The 23975-nt window shown below is 41.5% G+C and overlaps 1 protein-coding gene across 1 annotated transcript in view; it reads right to left on the bottom strand.

Annotated features, from left to right (window-relative positions):
* The window catches only part of KAT6A (lysine acetyltransferase 6A), a 44498-nt gene extending 22994 nt beyond the window's left edge, over positions 1 to 21504 (bottom strand). The window contains exons 1-7 of the mRNA XM_083811483.1: positions 21367 to 21504; positions 19418 to 19467; positions 18534 to 19304; positions 2995 to 3103; positions 2393 to 2508; positions 2060 to 2141; positions 1131 to 1266 (exon numbers count right to left, since the gene is read on the bottom strand). Of these exons, the coding sequence (XP_083667609.1) occupies positions 1131 to 1266; positions 2060 to 2141; positions 2393 to 2508; positions 2995 to 3103; positions 18534 to 19136 (1046 nt within the window). The 5' untranslated portion in view covers positions 19137 to 19304; positions 19418 to 19467; positions 21367 to 21504. The remainder of the gene's footprint in view (positions 1 to 1130; positions 1267 to 2059; positions 2142 to 2392; positions 2509 to 2994; positions 3104 to 18533; positions 19305 to 19417; positions 19468 to 21366) is intronic.
* Between the last annotated feature and the right edge of the window lie 2471 nt (positions 21505 to 23975).

Raw genomic sequence — 23975 nt, 5'->3', positions numbered from 1 at the left:
TAACCAAGTGTTAACACTTCTCTGAAGAATTGCCGTAGACTGCTGTTTCAAGAAGCCGAGTGATTTCAGCTAGAATCTTAACAGCTACAGAGAAGTAAAAAAGGCTGCTTTTTCATAAAAAAAAAAAACACAAATCCATAGCATCTGTACATAATTCTGTGGATATATTTTGCAAGACAAATGGTGGAATGAAGGTGAAAAAGTGTGAATAAATTATGAAAAAAAATAAGAGACAAAACAGATACTTAGCTTTCCTTTTGTCCCTCTGAATTACATAGAGGGGTCCTCTAGTTTCTTATCTGGTATCGCAGAATGGCCAAAATTAGGATACTTAAGAGAGCTGTACCCTGTATTTTTTTTTTAAGCATGAAACTTGGTAAGATTTTTTCAGAACATCCTTCGGTTCTAATCAGCTAGAATTAAGCAGTAGTTTGACATTTTTTAAGCTAATGTGATAGTCACAACAGAAGTTCTTCGATATACTCCTTCACTGTTCTGTCCCCAGCATAGTTAATAACGTTGCATCACAACAAGCACTGCACAGCAATGTTAAAGGAATTGCTCTGGCTGGAGAGTAATCCAAAGAATTCCCCGACAACTGGTTCCATAATAACCCTAACAAAGTCACACAATCTGTCCCAGTGCAATGAAGCCTTGCACAAGTGCAGAAACATTAGGAATGGAAGCAGAATATAGACAAAAATATTTAATCTGATAGTGTTGCAAGACAGTATGTCAAATGACCACCTTAACTGCTTTATTGTAAATTACTGTGTTTCTCTAAGCATCAAAAACATTTCTTGAGAAATGCTCACAAAGCTACTATACTGGTAAAAGTAACCATTCCGAAAAACAGACTTGACAAAACCAGCAAAATTAATCTATTTCTAAAAGGAATACTTCAAAACCAAATATTAAGTTGTTACACAGAGTAAATATCTAGGTACAAAGAAGCACTGTGAGATTACTTCTGTTCTTTTACAGTACTCTTCAGAAATTTTGTCTTCAAGAATTAATGAAAAGCTCCTCATTGTAAAAGATACCTCCCCACAGAGAGCAGATAACACACTTCGAAAGTACTTGCTGCCCTATAAAATCACACACCTTACTCCTCTTATATAGAAACTTACGTTGCATTTTGATTCTTTAATCTGTTTTTGGGACGTCCTATTGGATTAGCATAGCGTCGTTTTATCTGTGCTGCCTTCTTGTGTAAAAGTTTTCTTCCTTTCTTCCGTGGCCGACATATTTGACATATCCACATACCTATAAGACACAAATCCCCATCACTGAATGCAAGGGACATCTACATAGAATGTAAAGGAGAATTACAGGCCCTAGGTTTTCCAACAGAAAGGTTAAGAACAATACCAAAGGCCCCAATTATCATATATCCATTGGAAAAAAAAAAAAAGTATGATCCAGCAATCTAAAGTCAAATTCAGTTAATTCTCCACACCTCCCGTGATGTACTTCCAACAACCATTCTTGAAGTCTCTTAAATTGGTAGTGCATTATCAGAAAAACGTAAAAACCACATTTAATTATCCTATATTCTGCTTATGAATACACTACTTCCAACTACCTTCTACAGGAAGATTTTTCTTTTTCCAATTATCAAGGAATAATCTTCCACAGATAGTCTGCTCTCTGACAGAAAAGAGAAGTTCGGTTGTACTCCAGGAATCTCTACTGTCCAACCAGATATGACTTCAAAAACTCACAAGCCGATCTCTTTCTTACGTACAAGGTTATTCATTCAATTTTAAGCTGATCACTTTAATCTGCAGGGATCACTTCTATTCCCTCAGATCTCAAAGGTTTTTTCAAAACCCTTCACCGATAATAATGTACCGGAAGCAAGAGACAGTGGAAAAACTGGATGTTCAGCTCTGCCCCTTTCCAGAGGAAATTTTACAGTCTCTAATACCTGAAAAGCAATGATGTAAATAGCAAGTTAAAAGTAGCTAAAAGAGAATAAAATATGCAGAAGCACTTTCTGCCCACTGATCTCTTCTATCACCACCTTAAATTACCCTTTTCATCACAAAGTTCTCACCTTTTGGCATCCTGGTAAGAGGGGGATCACAGCACTCCATGTGAAAGCCACGATCACAGGAGTCGCAAAATAGCATGTTATCCTGTTGAAGACAGATAGATTTAATCTCTCCTTAGATGCGCATCAAGTCCCCATTAATTTGTTGCCATCTGGGAGAACACGCACGTATTTCTCAACTACAAGACGTAAGGTATTTCACAGGTCTCAGAAAGACTACCAAACTTAAACAGAAGCTGCAGATACTTGACTCTAGAATTATTTTATTGCATATTTTAACAGAACATTCACAAGACTGATATTGTATTCATTCAGTCCATACTTTACTGTACTCACAGCATTTTTGCCCTGATCTCGACAGGAACTGCATGTTTTGCATTCAATACACTGCCATCTCAAGGCTTTCACTCGAACTGTCAGTTCTGGTGAGAACTTCAAACAGGATGGATGACCTACAGGAAAGCGAGAAAGTGATACCAACAAAAACATTCCACTGCTGCTAATGCTCACAGATAGCTCACGGTGATAACTGTTAATCACATAGTTCCGTGTAGAATTTTGGTGATCCAGATACACCTTTTTCAGATGCCTCTATTCCACTTATAACACAATAACCTAGAAAGCAAATGACATGCCCACATACAAAAGCCCACCAAGATAATTTTTCATGACTGAGTTCTGTTTTGTTGTAACATGATATAACTGGTAATTGTTACTACATTTTTAAAGCAACCTCCAGGAGTCAAATGAACTGTTTGTGTGTTAGGTTAACCCAAGCGTCTCCTCCTAGGACCATGAGATTCAGCTCAACTAAATGTACTATATGTCATGGATGCATACTCCTCATACATACAGGTTAGTAGCAGTCACTACACTAAACTTTTGTGTCTCAGAAATTACTGTGGTTATTACTAGTAGCATCATAAGTCGTCACCTACCACTGTTGCCACAGTCGGCACAAGAGATGAGCTCTTCAGGTTTCTTCTCACGATTTTGCTCTTTTGTACCAAGGCAGAAACTGCAGATTGGAATTGGTTCAGCAACCGGCTAGGAGAGAAAAACAAACAATAAAACCACTGAGTATACCAAGGGAGCAAACTGTGTAATACGCAAAATCATGCAGGCATTATATCGCATGTGAATAGTATGCGATGCACACTCTGTCTCTCAGATGCTAGTTGGTTCTCACAACAGAAAATACTGCATTAACAGTAACCTCAAGAGAAATTAGAACACCCAAAGACAAGAGAAATAATCCCAGGTACAAAGGAAAGAATAGAATTCCAGGACTAGAAGAAACTTGGAAAAACAAGGGCTGTAAATTAACTGAATGCAAAAATCAGAGTGTTGATGTCTTAATTTGTCACTAAATGAATAAACTATGAGGTGGTGCACAAATAATCCTAGAACACAGTAGCCTTAAAAATTCCCATCGTGTATCCAGAAAGCTGGGGTGGAATTCTCAAAAGCGCTTGCAATATATTACCTGGGATAAAATATATTATGGAACTACTACAACTGTAGCACTATTAACGTGTATGAAAAATGAAAACAAAAGGAAATTACTGCGTAAAACATCATATAAATCTGCTGCTTAGCACTCAAAACCACAGACAAAAAGGTTTGTCCTCTCTGGAAAAGTTCAGGGGATTTAAACATTAGATAGGAAAAAAGTCATATTTAAGATGACAACAAATTAGCAAAATCACAGATGTTAACTAGTCAACAGTACATTTAACCTGAAATAAATACGTTTTTAAGCCAAAGGACTGACATTCTGTGACAGCCTCCTCAAAGAAGCAATGAATGCAATAAACTGATTGGTTTTAAAGTGACACTTGATCAACTAATACAAGGGAAAGGACAGTGTTATCTCCAGTAATATTAACTGCTAGATTATGAAATTCTTTCTAATCCAATTCTGCACTTTCTAAGAAAATTCTGCGAGTTACAGCTACACAAAGCTTTTCTGAAAACTCGCTACAATCTTTTTTCATTCCATTGTTTTAAATGTGATTCTAGCACCCTTTTTTATTTTTGCATGCACACACATTAAAATTTGGCTTATATCATTGCTCCTAAAACTGTATCATGTTACTGTTTATATTTTCACACGTCTTTTTCAAATTATATTATGCAACTAAACACAGATGTACTGTTAGTTAAAGTACATAAGTATCTGCCAAAAATACTTCAACGAATCTTTATCCTGGCTAAGCCAAAGCTACATCCAGAATAGTTCCTTGCAGAAATCAGGTTGGTTTATACTGCAGTAACACAGGAAGAAGTTTCAAGCTATGTTTACATTGGTGTACAGATCCAGGACACTTGGAGACTGAGCTGTGCTCCTCAAAATACCCACTAGATGGAAGCAATCAGAAGATGTTAGGAAAATCACTGTGTCAGAGCTAAGCCACACAACATGGAACTACACTTGGGAAGGACAGCCTAAGATTCCTCATCCTGAATGCAAGTGCTTATCCTAGCTTTCAGCTAAGTCCAGGAAGATATTTAAGCTTAAATTACTATGAAAACACCTGACCATCAACATATTTCAGTATGAAACGCATTCATAGGCTGAGTTAATTGAAGGATTACAGATTCTGCTCCTTCTGAGAAAGAGAGAAAACCAAACAACTACAGATAGTTGTGCAGTGCACAGAAACAATCTTCAAGTGGGAGGGGAAAACTGGCATCTTCCCTCCCACTGGAAGCCAGGAAGGATTTCTCCAGCCATAACCACCACAGTAACACTGGCCAGAGCCACCTGTGCAGGGACCCCTCATCATTGTTCAGATACAGAAGCAGCAGACTGTGTGCAAGTCTCTGTGCTCAGAACTGGACTCCGCATGCCAGTTCGATGTTTGCAGTCAGATTACTGGAGGGAAACTGCGTTAAGGGCCTGTGAGGGGCTTTCGGTTCTTTGGAACCAAGATTTCAGGAATCACTTTTGCCCTCTGAGAAATATTCTTGTTCATTTCTTTCCTGAACTGCAATCTCTTCCTCCTGAGAAGTACTTACAACCTCTTGGAACTAGTTGTTGTTATGAAGTAACCTTGATTTTTCCCATAATAATAATAATCATCAGTTGTTGGGGGTGGGTTTTGTGGGTTTTATTCACATTTCAGTGCTACGCAAAGCACACTATTATTCCCATTTTCAGATAAGAACAGGTTCAGAGAAAGTTCCTTGAATACTGTCTAAGAGCAGAACAGCATCAGATGCAGCGATCCCCAGCTAGGTATCTGCTGGTCGTCTTGGAAAGAAATATCATGATCTTGATCCGCCACAAAGATGTAGTAGAGAGGTTTAGAAACCCCAGAACAACTTTGGCATGTATATTCATCTTTTATATTTGTCCAAATATCAGCAGTCAGAGTAAACAAACAAATCTCTTTAGCATCTTTTAAATAAAGGAAATTGTAACATCCACTGTAAGTGCAGTTTTGCCAGAAGTTGACTTAGTGAACATAAAGTTTCACATCCCAGAATCATGTTTCTCTCTCACCTCAGAAAAGTTTATTTCAGTCCCAGCACATGATAAATTTTCATACAGAATCTCAACTACATTGTAACAGTCCTTCAGACTGAAGGTAAAAATGAACATGCATTCTTTCTAATAGTGAATCTTTACTGTAATTGAAAAGTAGATAGCAACGATTTCCCTGCATCCATGGTTAAAACATATTTGCTGACAAACAGTTTTCTGATTCCCAACTTAACTCTTAAGATCCTTCAGGATGTTAAAGTTGCCCTATCAAATGCTAAACTTCACATCTGGTATTAAAGCAATGAAGCAGAACAAAGGTTAAGAGCTATGACCAAAACATTCATATTACTCAGCATTCTTCTGTAGGCTTCGAAGTTACAAACTCAAAGCAGAAATAATTAAGACTGCCAAAGACACAAAAAGAACATGAGACCCAAAAAACCAGCACATCCTTGCTCTAACTACAGAAGAATTCTAGACGCTGTAATAGAAAAAACACTAAATGTGTTTGTTTTCTTTTAAACACAAGAGAAACAATATACTTTCAAAACTGAAATCTACATAAAACCTCAATCTAAATTGCTTACGTATCTCAAAAAAACATTTATAGCTTTAGTTCAAAGGGCTGTGAAATGATGAGTTAATTCACAGACTTGACGTAAGCCTAAGATACTACTCTGCAAATCTGGACGTACAGAATCATATTGGTAATTATAAATATTCAGAAGTGCTATCAGCATATAGTTTCAATTACTATTGAAATAGGGCGCTACAGCCCCTAAGTTATGTAGCTTGAAAACTGACTCCCCCACAAAGCATGAAAGGGAATTTCTTCCACAGCTCTGATGAACATCATAGCAGACGCTACAGAGTAAGACAAGTCACGTGAAAGACAACAAGAGAACTGCAAGGTTTTTGCTAGCAGTATTAGGTGTACACGGAAGATTCAGTGATAAATTATTATTGGGCAACAAGTAAGAAATGTAAAGCAAAGAGACCACTGGACCACTGCCAAGAAATGGTGGGAAGAAACGCATGCCAAAAGGTTCCTAATAGGGAGCAGAAGAAAAAAGTGCAAATGATGCACAAAAAGGGATAAATATTTCCTACCTATTTTTGCTTTATATGCTGAAATATTACAGACGAATAGAATATTATCAACTACAAATTATTTTCAAGATGATCACGAGGACTGTAGCTAGATCTAGCACCTACATAACAGCAGGATATGGAAATAGTTTGCAAAGAACAGACAGTAAAATTATCCAAGAGTAGATAACCTAGGGAAATTAATATACTCAGAACTTAAGAATGACTGAGAAATGAGTTAGACACCACATACGTATTTTTAAGTGGGAGAAATATAAACAAAAGATAGCAAAATATTAATATGCAGCAACCTTTCTGATAACAGCAATAGCAGATGAACGTCGCCCAATGTGGCCTCGAGCACCCCTGCGGATGGGGCATCCACAGCTTCTCTGGGCAAATCTTAGAAGTGAATTAATTTTTTCCCCTGTAGTTTTCCACAGACTGGAAGAGGACAAAGTATATACCATTCCACTGAAAAAACAAACACAGCTGGCCTCATTTAACAACAGCTATGCTAAATCATTTGTGAAAGCAACCTCCTAGCAAAGCTGGAACATTCACAGTTTTCAGGAAAGAAGTAAACTATGTCGCGTATCCTCTGTGGGAAGTTTGTGAGCAATTTATTTCATAGAGAACTGTATAGGGCATCTGTACAGTCAAAGTTAGTCACTCTCATCTCCTCTGGCCAGTATCTCTGCATACACTGTTCGTTCCCAAAGTCCTTCAAATTTGGGTGCCCACCATAGTCACTGTCTAGCTTTGAATGAACCAGATCAAACACTAACCTTCACAGATTCAATGTTTCCTGCATTTACCACCTATGACAAGCTGCAAACACACTTACCCAGAGTTACAAAGCAAATCAGTTCGGGGGGGCAAGTGATGTTATTATTAGAATGTTATTATTAGAATGCAAAATGTTTTCAAAATGTTTTAGAATAATTGATTAAATTAGAATGATTTTGAATGGAGATAAGGCTGCTACTCCGCCAAAGCTTCTGTGTGAGACAGCACTATGCTAAGGATGGGGAGATCTCACTGCTGCTGTGTTTGTTCAGCAAAGAACATCCTGGCAAGTGAAAAACGCAAGCACACAATGAGAGTCGTGAAAATAAGGCTGGAAGCAGCCAGCTCAGTTTCATCCAGCAAATTTTTGGCAGACTTTCAACTCCTTCTGCTGTTTTTCTCACAAGAACATCTATCTCTGTGATGTCACCAGACTAAGCGAGGGAGGGAGCCAGAACAAACGAGGCTGACAGTGTCTTACAGGCTGCCAGCCTCTCAGCACACGTTGTTACTATACAAAGGATGTCTAGAAACCAAATGTGCTCTATGCAGACTGTATCCCCTCCTAAAGGCGACTTCAGAGAAGTGCCTACAAAAAAACCCCAAACACTTCAGTTTTGGCCAATCCATCTGCTTTGTTGTCTTCTTAATTCAGGAAAATTGACTTAGGAAGCTACTCAAAATTGACAGAAAAGCCTCTATAGCATACTCTCCAGCCCACCCTGTCAGTGGTCATCATCAGTAACCTGAACACACTTCGCTTCGTGCAGACATTTCAGTACCATCAGACGCTCATTAGATACCCGGATTGTCTTTGCCCCCATCACACACGTGCTTGTTGCAGTGACTGTGGTTGGGATCAAGTAGGTGTGAAATTAAAGCCAGAGTTAAAGAAACACATACAGACCACATCAGTTCTCCAGAGAGAGAGAATCTGCCACAACTAGTATTTACAGCACTGTCCCCACTACGGTGCACTCATTTCCTAGCTAAAAGTTACCATCTAGGAGTACTGACAGATGGCTTCTTAGAATTCATGCTAGGTCATGAGCTTTTGTTTGTTTGTGTCCTCGTTTTGGCTGGCATAGAGTTAATTTTCTTCCTAGTGGCTGGTATAGTGCTGTGTTTTGGATTTAGGATGAAAATAATGCTGATAACACGCGGATGTTTTAGTTGCTACTGAGCAGCGCTTACACAGACCCAGGGTGCTCTGTATTTCTTAGCAGCACCACCCTGCCAGAGAGCAGACTGGGGGTGCACAAGGAGCGGCGAGGGGACGCAGCTGGGACAGCTGGCCCAGGGCATGTCTCACACCACAGGGCATCACGCCCAACAATAAGCCATGGGGAAGTCGGCCAGGGGAGCGAGTGACCTGCTGCCTGCCAGGTTAAACCACCACAACAGTCTGTTTTAAACAAGAGAAAAACCATTATTACCAGGTACTTCAAGTATCTGAAGCTGTTGGAAAAGCCTGCCTCGAACGCTGAAGCTGCTGGAAAGAGCAGATGAACCAGAAAAGCCAGAAGGAAAGTACGATGTGCACCATGTGAAGAAAGTGATTTCAAACACGAGGTAACATGTTTCAGTACGGAAGGCATCACAAAGCCCGGATTCTATTCCATGCCTTTTGGGTTGGTGACTGGAGAAGAAAGTCACTTTAGTTCTGTGCCCCTGAACAAAATCAGAACTGCTGGGTTTTTTTATATTACCACAGTAGTTTTACAGATAATGTTTTGGTGTTGTTGCCCTATACAGGGAAAAAACATAACTTGGGAAATACCGTTCAGTAATATCAACTTGTGGCAGCAGTGGGTTCAAGTTGTTTTTAGCCTGGTGAATCACTCAGCTTTCATCTTCCACCTCAGCGTTACCAAATCACAACTGTTAACGTCCTCTGCAGACAGTATGGTGTGAAAATCATGAACCAACTTACAGTAAAAACAGAAATTCCTTGAAGTACTCTACGTGCTCAAGAAAAAAAAAAGCTAAATATATTGCCAGTCTTTCACGTGTCTATTAAAACAAGACATGTACGTATGTTTGCCTGTGTCAATGGATATTTTGTCTCCACTAAGCTGGGTCTCACTTAGAGAAGCGTATTTATATGGCAGAATACACAGCCTAAAACGTGAGACACCATTAAAATATGGGTAAGAGATAAAATTAAAATAAAAGTAGACGGTAGAAGTGACAAGTATGAAATACTGATCTCTTCATACGGGTCATTAAAAAAAAACAACAATGGACATTCAAAACAAGTCTGCCCTTGTTTGGGGAAGGACTGTTACAGAGTGAACATCAGCACAGCTGCTGAGAGTAAAGTGACATAACAGTAGTTAATAGCTTAGATATCAGTATGGCATACACAGGCTGAATTCTGTATGACATCTGTAAGTCTATGGGAACAAAAATATTGTGGATGCTAACTGAGGCTGACACTCAAACTGAAGAAAATGCTTTGCTGTTAGACACGCACCTAAGAAATTTATAAAATGTTATCTTGAAATATATAGACACTCCAGCATTAAGTAGCTGTACCGCAGCTAACAACTCCTCTCATTAGAGGATTAAAACAACTCAAGATTTGTACGCCAGTCAGCATCACGTGACAAGACTTCCTGCCTGCAAATTACTGAGGGGTGGGAAGAGAACCACTTACGGAGAGAGGCTCAAATTTCTTCATTTGCAGCCAAAACGGTACTCGTTTCAGTTGACTGTCTGATTCAGGAACCTGACGGTTCAGGTTCTCTTTACCCAAAGCTATCTTCTATAAGCTCTCTCACATACTTTGTCCCCATTTCCTAATTTTCAAGCAAGTAAAGAATGCCATAATCAGAACAACAGATGATTGTATCTCTCAATTTTAGATGAAAACTTGTATCTAAGATGTCATGGACTTCCACAACTGCAAAAGTGCAACACATGGCAACAGAATGGCAACCTGAAGTCTTAACTCCTCTCACAGAAGACAGTTTGCATCCCACAATACTTTGGTTTTCAAAGAAAATAAGAAACTTCATTATTGACTTTAATTTCTAACAGTAAGGAATTATTTTGGGGAATATACTTTTGTAAACACCAAAGTAATTTCTGTGCATAGAGTAAATAATTCCGTCTTTAGATACCATACGCTGCTTTCCTTCAACATTAGCTGCATCCTTAAAGGAGGGGAAAATAGTTTAGTTAGATAAAAAAAATAAATGCACCAACAGATATTTAAAGCAATGCAGCAGCCCACATAAACACACTAACAGAAAAAGTACAAAAGGAACTGTGAACAAGAACTCACAGAAATATCTGTCGCGGTTGGTATTTGTAGTTTACTCAGGATACCCACACAACTGCAATTATGGGACCGACGCCTACTAATTTTTTGAAGCTCTACTGCCTTGAATACTAGACTGGAGGAAGAAACAAACAAACCCCGCTCTGCATATAACCCTGCACTACCAAAATCTTCATCTTACAACATACCTCACAGTAAGATTTAACAAAGTCCCATGTTCTTGACCCACAGAACTCATTAGCATCAAACAGCATCATAGGCATTTACCTAAATACAATGAACTGACATAGACATTGATAATTAAAAGTTTTGGTGATTCGTAAATCGTCATAGAAACATATTTGAAAAGCTCAGTATTTTTAACCTGTAACTCGTCATTCATGCACAAGTCTGCACAGAAATCAACTTCAATATGAACTCAAAACAAGGAAATAGATTATCAATGGGATTTTGTTTGCTATGCATGAGCACTATTTTTGGATACCCTTCTTCCTCCCTTCTTTTCAATCTCACTACAAGTCCAGGTTTACCACAACAGCAGCAACAATGGAAAGACTGACAGATTCTTGGACAACGAAACTAGCAACGAGCTACAATTTCTTGTCCAACGCACAGAACAGTATTCGGGGGAAATGCAGGGAAATGCACTCACACAGCCAGAAAAAATGATGAGGATATAGAAGTTAAGCCAGATTTACGCAAAAAATAAAGAAAAAATTAAATAGGTGAAACAAAGACTAACATGACTCATTAACTAATAATTTAACTAATAAATTAACTCATTAGAATAAGTTTAGTTTGCAACTCCTTAAAGAGGCAGTAGGAATAAAACAGAGCTACCCACCTACAGGACAGAGGTCAAGGGACTCAGCAACCTGCCACGTATAGGATTTGTTTACTAGATTTTCTGCTGATCGCCTATTTGTGCTTACTGTAAGAACACAGAACCCATATTTTGACTAAAATGATATGACTTCATTTAATATTTATAGCTTTTTCAGCTGTTTTTCCCTACCACCGCTGTAAGATAAAATTGCTGGGACACTAGGGGAAGGGCACAGAGAAAGTTAACTTCTGTCGTTTTCCCTGTTGTTTCTTTTCCCCTTACATAACACAGCTAACTCTGGAGTAAAGCTGTCGTTTATTTAGCTATGTTCTCCATCATCCACCCTCCCTGCCTGTCCATACTTTAAAGCTCTGTAGTAAAAAGGTTACTTTATTAACCAAACTTCAGAGATGTGTCTTTCCATATCTGTTAACAATCACCAGCACAGAAAGCACTAACAACAGGGATTCAGCCAACCTCATTCTATTTCGACAGGTACCCTATATTCAGCTGTGTCAGAGCACACCATTACAAACACCTCCTCCTCAGCAGCACCCCACCGAGGAACATACTCCATTACAACACCTAATGTCTTTCCACAGTCACAAACCTTCGCCTTTAAGTTACCAATGCTCCAAATTCTGCCAGACCACGTCTTGGTATCTTTCTGCACCATTTTGTCCTAAAGACATTGTCCCATAGCATCCGTGAGAGTAAGTTTCTGATATGTTTATGTTTTTTCTATTATTATGAGCTACTTCACTTGTTCATTCATCAAGTTAATCAAGTTCAAGGTAATTTTTCAACACTTGGGTTTCCAGAGTTACAGAGTACAGATGGATGCCATCTGTTATCAACCACCATTTTTTAGCCAGAGCTAAAATCTTTGCTTCCAAGGAGCCAGCTGGGAGAGAGCAAATCCTAATCCTTCTCCAGCTGGGAGCAAAGCTTGAAGAGCACCTGTGGAGAACTAGGGTGAGCTCTCAAAATGTAATTACAGTGCCCTGGTTGCAGATCCTTTGTGTACTCCACCCAGAACAAACCAATCCACAAATAATTTCCTCACCGGTACTGGGACAGTTCTTTGCTTTAAGACATGGAATTAACAGGTATTAACCTAAAACCGGCACAATACAGCAACAGCTACTGTATGCTAAATGGCCGAAACAACTATGATGCCCTCAAAGCATATAAACTTTCTGAAAAGAAGCAATGTAAATACAGCGAGGGCACAAAAGGATCTAGAATTACTATTTGCAATAGAAAAAGCCTGAAGGATGCTGCACTTATAATAACCCCCCAGTTAAAATGATTGGTAAGTACCGGCATATAAATAGCAACACACAGCTAGGAGACAGACATGCCAAAGGGAACACGCAAGACAGCAGCAGAGGGAGTCTGTTCTAAATATTCCTCCTATTTTTCAGCTAGAGAAGTTCTCACCATTTTTTTCCTCCAGGAAACACTTGCAGAATGTTTTTATACTCTTAGCTGTACTGCAGGACAATATTTAGATATTTACCTACAGCCCTATCCAGTTTAAATGACATAGAAGGCCACTTCACAGTGTGAATGGAGATCAATTAATACCATAGTATTGTGGTAATATTGTACTAAATATTAAACAGTACTTGGTAATTGTAGCAACACCGCAAAAAAAAAAAAATCAAGCACAGACCACGCGAAGGGTAAATTTTATTCCTATTTAAGTTATTACTATTGTTGTTTACAGTGAGTGGATAAGCAGAATACACAGCGTAATGAAAATTACTTTGGCATTCTGGCAATAACAGCTTTAGCATTTCTCAAAAAGTGCTGCATTAATAAGGTAACAGATTACCTGTTTTTTTGTTGTTGTTTGTTTTGTTTTTAAACACAAATACTACATTATGATCTCTTACACCTCCATTAGTTTTTGACTGAACTTAGAATTCAGGCTGTGGCTGGGTTCCTCCTGCTAGCCATCATATTACACAAATTTAAAAACACTCTAAATGGTTTTAAAAGAAGATGGACACTGCAGTAAGTAGTGCCACAAAGCACCCTTTTTTTTTTCTCCATCTTGATATCATGAGTGTATTCTTTTGTAGCAACTAAAGGGATTAGAAATTGTAGCTAACACGCTACGATTCCTATGTGTTACATAGATTACACTGTCTCCTGCTTTATGTCCTTGGAGTATTGGTATTTTACATGAAATGCCAAACTTTCTAAGATGAGATGCCTTTCATACCCATTTGCACAGTGCCAATGCAGTAAGACTTGAACTAGTAGGTAATAGATCCCTAGAGATAAAGGCTACCACACCAGCTAGAACCGTTCAGAAAGGCAACCCAGGACTTTCCAGACCAGCACAGGTTTAGTGAGCTCTTCTGTTTCAACACTGTCCATCAGCTAAAACAAACAAACACACCCCAAAACCAGCAGTTATCTGTTTCAAAGTTTCTGACCAAAAAAGACTCCTGAAGTACTGCAATCTCCCTGAAACATTCTGAAGATGCAGCACACAACCACGTGAGAAGTTTCTCACTATTAAACATATAACACACATTTGATAGCCACACATAAGCATTAGACACTCTTTACTTTTCATGCTTCAAATGCACGAATAAAGTATATCAGATAAAGTGCCTATAAAAGAGACTAATCAGTCTTTATTGTCTGGCAAATGCAACCTTTTGCACTAAAGAGGAAGCAAAGAAATAGTGGCACCGAGAAAGCAAAGTTATGGCAGATTGCAAGGCCAACTCAACATCGAGGCCTCTGCTGCCCTGCCCGCTCACAGCCGGGGTGACGACAGAGGCGAGTGCTCTGTGCTGCCCCGTTACTTCACTCCCGGTTCCTTCCCCCCCTCCAGCTGCAGCTGAATTTCACAGCACTGAACATTAACTTACACCAACAATTTCATTTCATAGCAAGAAACCGGGCTACAAACGACATCAGTTGAGGAGCCAAACGCCCCTTGCTGTCTTTGCGTCGGCTGTGGTAACCTCTGGCAGAGCTGCCTGGAGTCAGTACAAAAAGAGATCAACTACCTACCATCCCAGCAGCACCTGCCCCAGCCACAAACAAAAGAATCACTAATCCAAGTCACAACCAAGCAGTGGTGAAATACCCCAGAAAGCTTCACCTAGATAATCCCTAAGAACTTTCTGCATGTTTTCTGTCAAGCCTTTCTATTCCCAAAGACATGTCAATACCCAGCATATGTTAAAGCAGTACCATTGTTTATGCCTTTTTTTTTTTAAAACCTCCTCAGAAAAAGCATTTTTTAAAATAATAATTTACAGGAATTTTTAAGAAATAAAACTTACTCTGAACAAATGCTAGACACGGCAATTTTTCCTTAAGAAAAAACACTTCAAAGAGTAAAATCCTGTTTCAGTCTGCAAGTAGGCTAATTATACATGAAACAGAAGTGAGAAACTTTAAAGAAAATTTTCATGTATATTTAGTCAGAGCTTTACAGTAGAAGTCGCACTGTAACTGTGGGATTATGTAATTCAAAATTCAGCCTGTATAGTATCGCTTATTCCCTACAGATGTGAGAAGTCACTGATGGATAGCGGACTCAGTGCAGAATATTCTTTGCTCCACACTTATCACCTCCTTGGTTAACCTAACGCGAGAGGCCTGACACCTCCCCACTTCCAGGTGTTCTGAGGGGATAGTGCTTACCGGGTACATAACCACGAGGCACACGCTCAACGGTCTTCTCTTTCGTTACAATTTCTGCATGAACTCCCTTTACTTCTAGGTATTGCAACAACTTGCCATCCAGCCTCTCTTACTTTTCTTTCCACAACAGCAGTAGGTACTGTGGATCTTACCAGTCTGGTACTGTTTGTAGGACAGGTGCCAAAGTCATTTCCAGTATTTAGTCCAAGATGTCCCAAGTAATACAATGCACATAATCCAACTGCACATAAGTGCAATTCCCATTTTACCTTCTAAACTACGGGAATAGGAACAAAAAGAAAAGGCCACTTCCATTAAGCTTGCATGTGAGTTGAGCCACATTCAGCACTTAAAACTGAAATTAAAGACAACTTTTTGTCAGCCGTTGTCACTAACAGATCAGCAAGCTTCAGCACTGAACTCTACCCATCAGCAAGTTTTGTTTTATTTGCTTGTTTTCAAGTAGTGTTTCTCAGGCCAAGGATATCAAAACTTTATTGTCAGCAGCATGTCATTACCACCTAGTGAACCATGGTAGCTTGCTGTATTTTTGCCTGAATGCTGTAATGAGGTATTCACAGAACACAGAAAGAAAGGCTTGAAAAAAAAGTAATATTTACTAAACAAACTTCTATAGAACTACTTAAACTTTTAAAATAAAATTAAAATGTCAGCTTTCATAGATCTCCCACCACGTAAGCATAATTTCATAATACAAAGGAAAATATCCAGAACTGAACATTCACTGTTAGGCATCTTAACAAAGTGATGCTATCAAACACGGACAGTAAGCACTTGCAGCTGATAGGAAACTGTAATTTGAAATGAAACAAAGAAATATTTTACTTTTAAGGATTATAAATTTAGATCATATGAATACACAAAGAGTTCTTTAAAGGATGTTAAAGACCAAACAGTGCAAGGATAAAAGATAATGACAGTGAGTATGAGAAAGGTCATTAGGATTTCTCAGGTTTGGGAGGCCAAGGGTTTGTTCACATTGTTGCCATGACTGTTCTAAGAACCAGAGAAACAGGGCAGTGATATTCCTGAAGAATTTGGTCTACATAATTCCATGAAAGAAAACAAACAACCTCGCCAGTCTCAAGAACCAAGTAAAAAAAATATTATACCATAGTAAGCCTTTTGCACGTGCATAACCGGTTGAGATTTAATACAAGACAGAGTGCAGAAAAATTATCACATAGGGTCTGCATTAAGAAAGAAGTGTGTTAAAATTCCTGTAGAATACGAATGATCTTTTGGCTTCCTCTGACTTGCCAATTAATGCTGACAGAATTTACATAGATGTTTTAATACAGTATCTTCTAAATGACTCAAGAAACTAGTAAGAAAATCAACATGGTTTATACAGCGCAGAAATGGTACACGAAGAGCAGAAATCTAGGGTCTTATTTCAAAGACTAAAAAAAAAAAGACCAGAATTTAACGAGGAAATCCCTTGCAAGATTTCCACTATAGTTACTGTTTAAAAGTTTACAGCACATAACACCTTCTATTGTTATTAACAACCCTTTTATTGTTCAAGCTACTCAGACCTGAGCAGGTAGAGAAGAAATAAGAAGCATACCTAACTGCCCCAGACACACATACCTATGTGCATGTTTATTTTTCTATGCACATGCACACACTAGAAATTGACACATATATTTCACCAAGGGACAGAAATGAACCCCAAACCAAATTCAATATTTATGGTAGCTCATGTTATCACTCACTACACCAATATGTCCTGTTCTAAGAAAAAAACAGGGAACACTTAATCTGAAAGAATATCAAATTGGTTCTGAGTTTTGGCACATCGCAAGACCGATTAGGCTGTGAAACACACAGTGTTAATAATAATAAGCACAGCTAATATTTTCCACTGTTACTACCACTCTCAATTCAGCTCCCACGTGTACCAGGCTTGTTTATAATCAGTTTTCATTACCAATTTTATTACGGATATAGTTGTAGTAGTACACAGGAAACAGATCTAGACAGAGTACTTAAGGAAGCTGCTGGAATTTTCAACATATTATTACTTAATCATACATTCCACCAGCACGCAACACAGCATGCTGACTAGCAAGTACTCCATCCACAGTAGAACTTGAACAGTTAAATGAAGACTTCTGAGAATCTTTACTGGTGATAAAGCAGATACTCAGATTTTTTAGGAGGAAGACTCCTACAGTAGTTTTACCTCTTCAAACCCTAAGAGATCATAAACAAGCCCTCTCACTGGAGAGTGAACCTAATTAGCAAAAAAAACCATGATCATCACACTCAAAAACCTCATCACTGAAGGTGACAACAAAAAAAATTCCCATCACTGATGATGAGTGTATCTATTATGTATAGAAAAAGTAAATTTCAAGTACTAGAAGTCCTGGAGATTTGTAGTACAAAGATATGAATTAGTGGCAAATTGATGTTCAATAAACAAAAGCAGACTTCAGTTTTACTCCACTCCCACGGCAGCGTAACAAGGACAGGAAAGATACTGACGGTATCAGTTTCACTCCAACAAACTTGATCTCGAGGTTGGAGTGGAGGGTCAAAGACCTTAAGCACGCAGAAGGATGGAAGAAAGTGGAAAAAGAAAGCATGAAAATAAAAGAAAACAACAGAAAATTGCTTTGGTTTGTATAATGAACTACGTTCAAGGATGGGCGTAAGACACACAGAAGAGAGTGCAACTCCACGATTGTTCATTACAACATTTCCTTTGCTCTCTACATCTTCTGATTTCACTCCTCATTTCAACTGCTATATCCTATGTACCTTCTCTTTATATTTCACAACAAAGCCGTATGGGGACAGAAACCAAGTTCTTCACTGCAAACACTTAAAGCCTCTATGACAGTATTAGGCAACAATTGCTCATCAGCACTTTGCAATGTTATCTGTATTCAGATAAGCAGCTGAATCAGTAAAATAAAAACGTGAAAATAAGATGATATTGTTTGCTTTGCAAATCCACTCTATCTTGAAAATAGGGGGCTTACTTCCTACGGTTCACTAACGTAACTGTATAGTAAGCCTGTCAGCATCCATTAAGCTCCGGTGTACCAAAACGTAAGAGGTAAAATCGCCGGTTTTTCGGTTGCAGTTTTCAGGTCCAACGTACAAATTATCACCTATTCAAGTTTCATAGATCATGCTCAGAAATTTGAACAGAGTAGGATCCTCAAAGCATATTCAGCATTTCAGCCTTACAAGATGCAAGTTAGACAAATCGACTTCAAATTGTGACTCTGCACTGACATATTTCATCAAATACACAAAGATGCTCGCGTAAATTGGGCCTTACCTTATCCTTTTCATGGGGAAGCAGACACACTGGAGGCAGACAGGAAAGAGACTCAAAACTCTCCTTCCCTTCAGCATTAGTGGTTGCTTTAGTGTTGAGTTGGTACAGAGGTCCATCTTTAAGGAGCCTACCATGGCCAACAGCACGTTTGACAGCTAATCGCAATTGCTGGTGAAAAACGGAGGCAGCGCTACCTCCAAATAATGCAGACACATCTTTCTGACCCTTCAGAAAGCGCTCAATGTTTTTCAAGGACGAGCCGCTAGACTCACCCAAGCCCTCAATTGCCCGTTTGATAAGTTTATTCCAGTCCACGTTTGGTTTACCATCCAACTTTCCATGGTTCCGGGGCTTTGGAAGTGCTATTCTCCCAGGATTATCAGGATCCTTGTAGGAGTTGAGACCCTTGTTGGAGACTTTTAAAATAGTTCCATCTTTAACACTCAACTCTAACTGTTCCAGAACAGTTTTGCGGTCCAAACCATGTGACGAAGACACTGCATTGCATATCCTCTCCTCTGAAGGACGCTGTTTTTGCTTCTTTACCTTTTTGATTGCCTCCAAAATCCACTCCGTATACAGCGGGTTGGCGAGTTTTACCATGGTGAAGAATTCTGTATATCCATAGAGTCGTTATCCTTTATCCCGATGCTGAACAAGTTTCACACGATGGGAAAACAGATTCTCGGATGATGGGAAACAGCTAACCATAGCATACACGTTTTCTGTTCTGAATTACTCCTCCTTTCTCAAACATTAATTGTTTTCACACTGCAGAGAGGAAAGCAAAACTATTAGAAATTTCCTCATTCTTTCCAACAAGTCCCAAAATAAATTCCAAGAATGTTTTTCCACAAAGATAGAAAGATTTCAACAAATCTCACCTCAGCTTCTGGCCTGCACATTCACAATCAGAAGAACCGTAACATTAAGCCTGGAAGAGAGCAAGAAGAGATATTTCCAATGAACCGTTAAAAAAAATAGCAGCCAACATTAATTCGTTACACACACTGCAGAGTTTTAATCCATTACTACAGTTCTGTTACACTGAAGTAATAATTAAGATTCTATCTTCGCTGCTAATGAAAAATGGTTTAACATTGCAATAACTAACTCCATACAACCCAGAGGAAAAAGTGTGCCCTTTTAATTTCAGTCCATAAGTTAGCATAAACTCTACAACAAGTTTTATATCACTGCTGAGCACAACCTACCTTAACATTAAAAAAAACACACAAGGATCTTACAAATATACAAATCATAAGCGAAAAAACACAATCAAAACCCAACCAAACAAAAGAAAACAAACCAGCAGCTCTCTTCATTTTTGTACACGGAAGACACTGCCTGAAATGTGAATAGAAAGCAGTCGGAATAATCAAGAGTCTTGAGCAAACAACAAGGAACTTTCAGAACTCTTCCAAGAGCGTAATCATAGGTCTGACTCCCTCCCGCTAAGAAAAGCTATGACAGTTGTTCCATCAAGAAAAAAAGCGAAGAAACACAGCTTGAGACTGTAATTAAATGTTCCACTTCCAAAGAGTGCAGAAAAGAAGACTAAAACATTATAATCTTTCATAGATGAGGCACACTGAAAACACTTGGAGACAAAGTAACAGGTGACCCTACACAAATGAAAAACAAATGCTTATGTCATTGCTAATTAAAGATGCAGATGGAAGGGTAGGAGGCTCTACTTCACAGCCTTTAGTTCTCTTTAACAAAGACTTTTTCTTAGTGTGATAACAGTATGCTGTGCTGAAGTTCTACTGTAAAAGTACACTATCCCCGAAGAATTTGTAAACTGTTTATTAAACGGATAATGATTTTCCTGCAAGGGAAGTTTTAGTCATAAGCTAGTCATCAACACAGTTCTCTTCCATTCTGCTTTCTAGTAAGTATTCAAGAATTTATCAACACACAAAACACATTTGCATACAGACATCAGACTCAATTGCACAGCTCCTGGCATCCAGTACCAGAAAGATTCGGAACTACCGTTCACACCAGGAGGGCTGCAGCACTCGCCCAGAGTTCTGGTTTTGTTTTTTCTTTTTTTGCACCCCGCCAACAACACACGTGAAGGGAAGCGCGGAGCGGGAGACCTGCCCGCCCGCCGGGCCAGGCCGCGCTCCCGGTGGGCTCCGGCCAGCGCTGCGCGAGGGCTCCGGGCGGAGGCAGCGCGGCCCCCGGCGGAGCTCCGTGCCCGGGACGTTACGTAACCGCCGGCCAGGCCGAGGCGATGCGGGGCCTGTCCCAGCGGTCGCTCGCTCCCCGCGCGACGAGCGGTCCCTGCACCTGCTACCGCTCAGCCCCATCCCTCCCTCGGGCGGGCCCCGCGCGCGGCTCTCCCTAGGGCGGCCTGCCTCGGCCGCGGGACTCGCGCCGGCGGGATCGGGGCAAGCGGGGCGCAGGCCGCGGCCCCCGCGGCCGGCTGAGCCCCCCGCCGGCTCCGAGCGCCCCGGAGCGGGGCGGCGCAGCCCGGCGCCTCGCACCGGTTCGGCCGGGCCCGCGCCCGCCTCCGCCTCCTCGCCTTTCCCCGCGCCGGGGACGGAGCGCGGCTCGCCCCGCGACCCCGCGGCCCGCGCCGCCGCCTCATCCGCGCCGAGCCGCAGCCGCCGCCCCCCCGGGGCGAAGGCCCGGCGGGCCCCGGAGCGGCGGGCGGCCGGGGCCGGGCCTGGCGCAAAGCGGCGGCGGGGCCGGAACAGGCCGCGAGCCTGGTGCGCCCGGCGGGCCTTCCCCTTCCACCCGACGGCGGGCTCGCCGGCCGCCTGCCCACGCGGCCCCCGGCGCCGGGCAGCCGAGCCGGGGCGGTCCCGGCAGCGCTCCTTACCGAGGCCCGCGAGAGACGGGAACCGAGAAGCCGAGGCCGAGCGGCGGCGAAGCCCGAAACTGACACGGCGGCCATCTTGGGTCCGGAGCTCTGCGGCGGGGGGAGGGGGCGCGCGAGGGGAACAGCCCGCGGCGGGCGGGGGCGCGCGCAGGGAACAGCGCGGCGGGCGGGGGCGGCCGCCGGCACCGCGGCCACGGCCGGGAGGAGCCGCGGAGAGAGGGCGGCGGCGGGGCCGGGGCCGGGGCCGGGGCCGGGGCTAGGGGCGGCGGCGGGCCGGGCCGGGCCGGGCCGGGCCCCGGGCGGCAGCGCGCGGCGGGGAGAGGCGGAGCCGGGCGCCGCGGGCGGCCTGGGGCGCCGTGCGGGCAGGGCGTGCGCGGCCGGCCGGGGAGGGAAGGCGGCGGCGGCGGCGGCGCCCGGTGAAGGCTGACTGGAAACAACGCCCTGCCGGGAGCTGGGGCCGCGCGGCTGCGGAAGGCCTCCGCGCTCCGGAGGCGCGAGGCTGTGCCTCAGGGGCACGGCTAGAGGCTGGGCCCCCGCCGCCGGCGGGTGGTCACGGCCCGCGGGGTGGGAGGGAGCTCCGCGTGTGGGGCTCAGCCGAGCTCGTGTCCGGAGCGGCGACGCGCGGTTCTTCTGCCTTACAGACACTGACGTGGTGTTTTCTGAAATAGCAGTGCCCGTTGGCGTGCGGAGCCGCGTGCCGTGCCCGTACCACTCACATGCACGTGCTCGAAAACTGCTCTCTCCTTAGGCGGCTTTGTGAGGTAATTTCAGTAACTTTCTACATCTTTGATACGCACGTCGTCGTGATAATCTTTAGTTTATTGTGTAGAAATATGTTGCCAAAGCATGAGCACTGAGATAACTTGGGATCTCAATGTATTTTGGTCTTGGTTCTGCAGCAGGCTCCACAGAGCTGGCTCTTTGTCACTGGAATCAGAGGGAACCCACTGGGGAGCATCCACCCTAGGCTAATACAGGCAGCAGCATGGCTCTGCCCTGCAGGTGTACGGCGTTGGACCTAGTGTCTGTCAAAAGCTGGCAGAAAAGAGCAAAGAGCAAATTCTAATTTTACGAAATAATGGCATTCTCTCCTAGGTTGTACTTGGTTAAAATAATCTCACTTTGTTATTTATACTACGTGGTTACGTGCTGCGTGCAGTTCCCTAACCTTTTTTTAAAACAGCTGTGTATGCACGAAGTCAGGTACACATTTTTCAGTGTTATCTTAAAGGACAACTGCTGGGTAAAGATTCATGCAAGCTTCCCTTTTCAGAAAAGAAAAAATCTTAAGAAACGTCATGAAGACAGTTGATAAAGCAACAAAGTGGTGTTTTCTGAATGGCTTTGTTCAATGTCTTGTGGTGAGAAATTTCTCTTTTGAGCAAGAGGAAATCTTTTGATGTTTTAACAAATAGGTTTTTCAGTATGAACATGAATTGCTTGTTACTTGAACTGTTTGGGAAGCCAGTGGAGTTTGAGGTGCTCTTGTACGAGGTATTGTACAAACAGTTCTGTTCCTCTCATGCAAACTGTGGAGCTCTGCCCTTCCCAGAGTTGGATTCGCCACACAAATTAATCTCTTCTCCCACCTCTTCCTGAGTGGAAGGGTGGAAATTCAGGTACTTCAGTGCCTTAAATTCCAAGGCTGTGGTGCTAAATTCTGAAAAGCTAATGAATACATAAATGTAATTTCCAGAGAATAATGTGAGTAAGCATAACTATACTTACTCACGCATTGCTGAAACGACTCAGTACATAACAGTGAAACCCAGTTGTTTTCCTAGAAAGCAGAGTGTCAGTCTGCAGTCTATTTTGTTTCAAAATTTGCAGTAGATTATTATTGTCAGCCTTACAAAATTAGTTGTTGTTGTTTGGTATTTCAGAGATGAAAACTAGCCTTTTTTCTTCTACTCTCTTTTTATTTTCACATCACAAGCTAACAGTTAAATCATCAGAATTCTACATACAGCAACCAACAGATAGCAAGGGATTGCTTTTTCGTGAAGACAGTGTACAGTTTGGCAACAGCATTTTGTTGCAAATCATTTTTTTTTGCTCTTTTCCTCTGGGGGTTCATGCACTTTCACAAGAGAATAATGCCTTTACTGAACTATTTTCAGGCTGCCACTAAATTAACCAGCAACATGACAGTATGTTCGGGCTACACCACCTGCTATGTTCTCTTAGATTCCAGTTTATATAAGCTCCTGAGCCACTTGTGGAGAAAAGCATTACTAATGTTCAGAAGAAAATGGGATTCTTCTGCTAACAGTTTGGAAGCAGACAGGCCGCATTTCTGCAGCAGTGAGCAGTGGTGGAACTGTTAGTTGTTCTCTGCAGGTGCCAACAAGATATGGGAAAATTCTTGGAGAAGTTTAAATTTCAAGTTAGCATCCCAGCTACACAGCAACTCTTCAAAGGCCAGACTACTCAAGGGATTTTGACAAGATATCTCTTGTGATTAGTTTTTCATAACTCTATAGGATTGTAAACAAATGTATTCCCCTTCATCCTTCCGCAACCTTTACCTTTGGTGTGCAGAAATAATTAATTACCCTATGGTTTCTTTTGCATTGGCACTGACATTCTTGATGACTAAAAAAAACAAG

The sequence above is a fragment of the Anser anser genome (assembly GCF_964211835.1).
Source record: "Anser anser genome assembly, chromosome: 26".
Lineage (NCBI taxonomy): Eukaryota > Metazoa > Chordata > Aves > Anseriformes > Anatidae > Anser > Anser anser.
This window is presented reverse-complemented; position numbering and strand designations above follow the sequence as displayed.